The sequence below is a fragment of the Oratosquilla oratoria genome, chromosome 1 (assembly GCF_046742065.1).
Source record: "Oratosquilla oratoria isolate Oo_2021 chromosome 1, ASM4674206v1, whole genome shotgun sequence".
Classification (NCBI taxonomy): domain Eukaryota; kingdom Metazoa; phylum Arthropoda; class Malacostraca; order Stomatopoda; family Squillidae; genus Oratosquilla; species Oratosquilla oratoria.
In genome coordinates, this window is record NC_134777.1 from 121,789,128 (window position 1) to 121,794,127 (window position 5,000).

At 39.4% G+C, this 5,000-nt stretch overlaps 1 protein-coding gene across 4 annotated transcripts in view; it reads right to left on the bottom strand.

Moving 5' to 3' along the window:
• Nucleotides 1–5,000, bottom strand: part of Cbl (E3 ubiquitin-protein ligase CBL) — a 191,273-nt gene that overhangs the window by 158,691 nt on the left and 27,582 nt on the right. For all 4 annotated transcript variants that reach the window (XM_076185870.1, XM_076185876.1, XM_076185865.1 and 1 more), the window contains exon 2: nt 1,958–2,199. In XM_076185870.1, coding sequence (XP_076041985.1) covers nt 1,958–2,199 — 242 coding nt within the window. The remainder of the gene's footprint in view (nt 1–1,957; nt 2,200–5,000) is intronic.

A 5,000-nucleotide genomic window follows, 5' to 3' on the forward strand; every position in this document is an offset into this window, starting at 1 on the left:
CCAGCAATTCACAATTATATTCCTGACTTTTCCTCATTAACGGACATAAATTACATGAAAAATATTAACTTATAGTTATGATATTGGTAAAATTGTATATCAACATATGTATATATATATATATATATATATATATATATATATATATATATATATATATATTAAATGCAATAGTGCACACTATTCAGCAGCACTAGTTCAACTATCAAGGTAATAAGCCAAATTTCCTTCAGATTAATAAAAATCAACCGACGGCAGCAAGAATGACATGAGCACGTACACACACCACACGCGAACGCACGCACGCACGCATGGAATCCCATAATTAATCAATCCGAATTAGGAGAACTCGAGTCTGGCTGGGCGCACACACACTCCGCCTGTCCTACGCCCGCAGCCGCCCGTTGCCGCCCGTGTGGTCCTGAAGACGATCTAAACCGCATCAACCCACACTCACAAAGTTCCTGCACAGAACCGAAACTCCACCCACACCAACCTACACCCCGCCCATACTGACCTAAGTCTCGCCCATGTCGACCTAAACCCCCGCCCACGCTGACCTAAGCCCCACCCACATCGACCCAAACTCCGCCCGCGCCAACTTATATCCCACCCACATCAACTCAATTTCCGCCCACACTGACCCAAGCCCCACCTACATCGACCTAAACCCCCACCCACGCCGAACCAAAACCCCGCCCACACCGACCTAAATCCCACCCACGCTAACCCACACTCAGCCCACGCCGACTTAAACCCCGCCCTCGACGCCACAAACTCCACCCACGTCGACCCAGACCACGCCCACAACACCAACCCCGCCAGTCCAAAAACCACCCAGAACTGGTTTACACTAATCTGGGTCAAGATACCGCCCATCTGACGCCCACGCAAGGACCGGGGGTGGGGTCCTCCACTAGAGCTGACATGAGGACAAACAACATACTAAGTATACAATAGTATCAAGTTTGAACTACATCTCTGTATTTCAATAAGAACTGTCTTCCAGAGTGTAATGATGACGGGGAAGAACCTTTGCCCAATGTGCTCGATCATCCGAGGTGGAAGTAACAGTCCACTATGCCCATGCAGAATCGTTCTCACTCCCTCATGCTAATGAGGTGAAAATGGAACCACATATACTATGCAGCATATGAAATATCTAAAATAGAGGCTCCGAAATCTAGCAAACAAGATACTAGATCCATTTTCTATTACTCTGATACATTTCTTGATAAAAATATTTTGTTCTACACATTGGAAATTCATTTATTTTATTCTGGCTATTGTCTGGTGATTCTATTCCCCTTGCGATCAACAACGGATACCTACGGATAAGTGGTTCTATGAGATGCGGAGAGAATCCTCTCGACGCCCATCATCAAAATCCATCAACAACACTTCATCAGCACTTGCCTTCAATCTGATCTTTGTTCTTAGTTTCTGGAGAAGCCCTCTGTAGGCATTTTATTTGAATTTTTTTTATTTCATTTACTTATCTATTTATTTATTCATCTATTTTTCTATTCTTTTCTTTTCAGCATGTAGAAGTTTTCCCTATCAAAGAACCGTACCTAAGGACTGTTCTGTCTCTGGATTGGACTTAAAAATCCCTTAAAAAATATAAAAATAAATAAATAACAATAAAATAAATAAATTGCACAGAGATATATGTAAAGACAAGGGTAGGGAAACTATTCTGACTGAGCCTTCATTGATAAAGTAACACACCACTTGACCGTTTCCAAATTGTATCTTAAGAGTTGGTACTACTGGTGGCTCGACCAGTAGATTTAAGGCCTGAGGAGCTACCAGCAGATCACAGCACTAACCACAATATACAGATTTTCTCACAAGTTACACTTTCAAATAAAATTTCACAGCGTTGTACTAAAACTGGAGGGAAAAAAAAAAAAAAAAAAAAAAAAAAAAAAAAATTACAAGAAACCGCACTTACTTTTCTCCAAAGGACTTCTTCCAAAAGTCTGCCGCATCTCCTTTGGTGATTCGGAACTGGTCTCCTGCAAAGGTGCCCTGAGGAAAAGTGGCCTTCAGTTCAGAAAGCATGTGACTGAACACCAGCGAGAGCTTCGTCAGGTTTCTCCTATAATGTGAACTCTCGTCAAACATGACCTCTTTGCCCTCTTTGAACAGTCTCAGGGCTTGCTTGCACTTTCTCATCATGTTTTCCACAAACAACTGAAACAAAGAGAAAAGAAAAGTCATTATCTGAGTAAAAATCTTGACAACACAATAAAATTGCTTCCTTTTTTTGGTGAAAGACTGGTTCAAAGACATCATGTAATATGAAACCACATCTTTCAACTCTTTTATTTTAATTTATTGATCTATTTTTTCATTCTATCTATATACCAACAGCTTTTTCCCCCTTACTAGGGAGGTAGCAAGTTAAAATGCATATACCCACTCCCACCCCCTCCACTTCCATCCACCACCCTCCCCCCCTTCATCTTAGCTCCTCATGGATGACGGGTCATCCCTGTATCCCAACCACTGCCCTGGGTCAGAAGCAATGTAGCAGGACATAGCACATCTACAGCATCATGGCATCTAATCATGGTTATTCATTTCTTATTTTTTATTATTACAATTTTTTTTCCAGATTTTACCATAACCACCAGATGGTAAATTGGTACTGGTTAAGTCACCACGTATGAAACACAATGAAACTAATAAAAAAAATTTTAGATATGACTTGAGACTGTATCAACAACATTGGAGATACACTTACACTAGACCACAGATGTATTTACGTGACTAAATAGCATGCAATTTCCAGTCTGTGAAACTTGAGAAAACAATTATTATCACAGTAAAAATATAGTGCGATTGCCCCCTTCAGCTTTGTAGTATCATTTCACTCATGATAATCAGTATCCTTCAGGTACAAGACCAAAGATGTGGAGTCATAAAGGTGGTCAAGGAGGGATTTATGAAAAGCAGCAGAAACAAGGTACAGTAATAGAAGCTAAAAGAGATTAGTATTAATTTATTTATTTATTTATTTATTTATTTTTTTTTTAGCAGAGATTAATCTCCGATCATAAAAGAATATGGCATGACTCATCAATAGCAATGCCCCTAAATCGTTCAAAATAGACATAATAAAGCTCATGCAGTCCATAACCTACACGAGGCCAGCTTGACAATATGCTCTGTATATTTCATAATAGTTAATGCTGCATGCTTCTGTTCAGCTGGAAGGTTAGTGTTTACCATAAAGGGTCTTCTAAAAAATGTCCTATGTCTGTTCATCATTTAAATGAAATAATGTTGCACTAGCTACAACACTATAAAGTTACAACAAATGTTATCACTGGGTAATAGGATTTGAAATACATACAAAATTAATGGAAAGACAGGGTTAATCATCACCTAGTAAAAATTTCAAATAAAAAATTATCTATGAGGAAGTACATCCACAATACACCTCACACAGTATTTCTATATTTGGTACTTTCATCACATTCCTCAATCTGCTAACAACTTCAACCAATCCACTTTTACTTTTCAATCAATTCCAATCTGCTTCACCCAGTGACCACTAATTACTCTGAAACAAAAGCTTAAATTCCAACCAGGTAACTCTCAACAACTTTTGACACAATTATTTGAAACCCTTTTTTGCTAGTCCCCCATGCAATAAGCAATAAAGCAAACAAATGCAACTCAAGGAACATTCTTTAAGAAGTGCTGGGTGGTGGATGCACTGCAGTCTGGCCAGGTGGACTCTGTCCTTTCGTGGGAGAAAGGATTCAGAAGGGTGGATATCAGGGGGTCTGGCATGCAGCAGTGTGTTGTCTTTCAGTGTGTTAATGGAGCGGTGAGTGATATGATTATGAATATGTTTCCGGAGGCTGGTATTTGGATGACCGCATTGTGAACAGCTGCCCGGGATGTAACACTTCACCCCATACCATACAACACATAATGGAAGACTGCATTATACACAATCATGCACGCAAACAACACAACATACACTCTATAAAGGATTTGTGGGAAAACCCAGTTTCGGCTGTGGCATTCCTTGGGGAGACGGGACTGCTCGGACAGACAGTCTAGGGAACGACAACGACAACAACATTCTTTAATAGGCTAAAAATAAAACAAAGCTGGAGGTCAGAGATTATTAAAGACAGAAAAAAAAATACAAAGAACTCTTTCATTTAGGAAGAAAATGATGGTAGTCTGATTATATATCTCTAAACAGTTACTATCATATTTATCCACATTCCTATCTATGATCCTTGGTGGTAGGCTTAGGGAGGGGGTGGGGTTGATGTAAGCATTGTGGTGTGTGTGTGGGTGGTCATGGCATTCCTGGATGTTCTACCAGTGAGGCTTTATGGCTATATTTTCAAACTTTCCTTAAGTACATGTACTGTAACTGGGACATTTATTTCGATAACCATTGAACGTGCCATTATGAATCACTAATCATTCTGTTCAAAGCTTGTAGAAATGTATCTGTCCAGTAGAAGTAACATACATTTAACTACCAAGATGCCATATCACATTTCCAAGTCCTGAACCTTTTCAATACCACTGATTCCCTAAATATTTGTTTTGGCTCCTGGCAGATTTATTTAATTAAATTTAAGGAAAACCCCTGTACAATGAAAAGGTTACATTGATCTCTATCAACCGTTTCCTCATTTATGACAACTTAAACATTTGTTCTTGATGATTCCATGTGATTTCATTCACCCAAGGAGAACCCTCAGTACAGCAACACTGTTAAGCTTATAAAGGAATACAACCCCAACACTTAACAATGATCTGAACCATGACCGTCAGGTCAGCTTACACCTTACACATGTAAATGCACCTTCATTACATTTTTATGTATTCTATGCCTATTGAAATTCCTGGATCTTTTCACTATTTGCCCTACATACAATCAATGATGAACTTTCCAACTCAAAAGTATGGCTCCCATCTTTTGCATTCCCACTGTAGAGGACTTTAACTGTACTCAC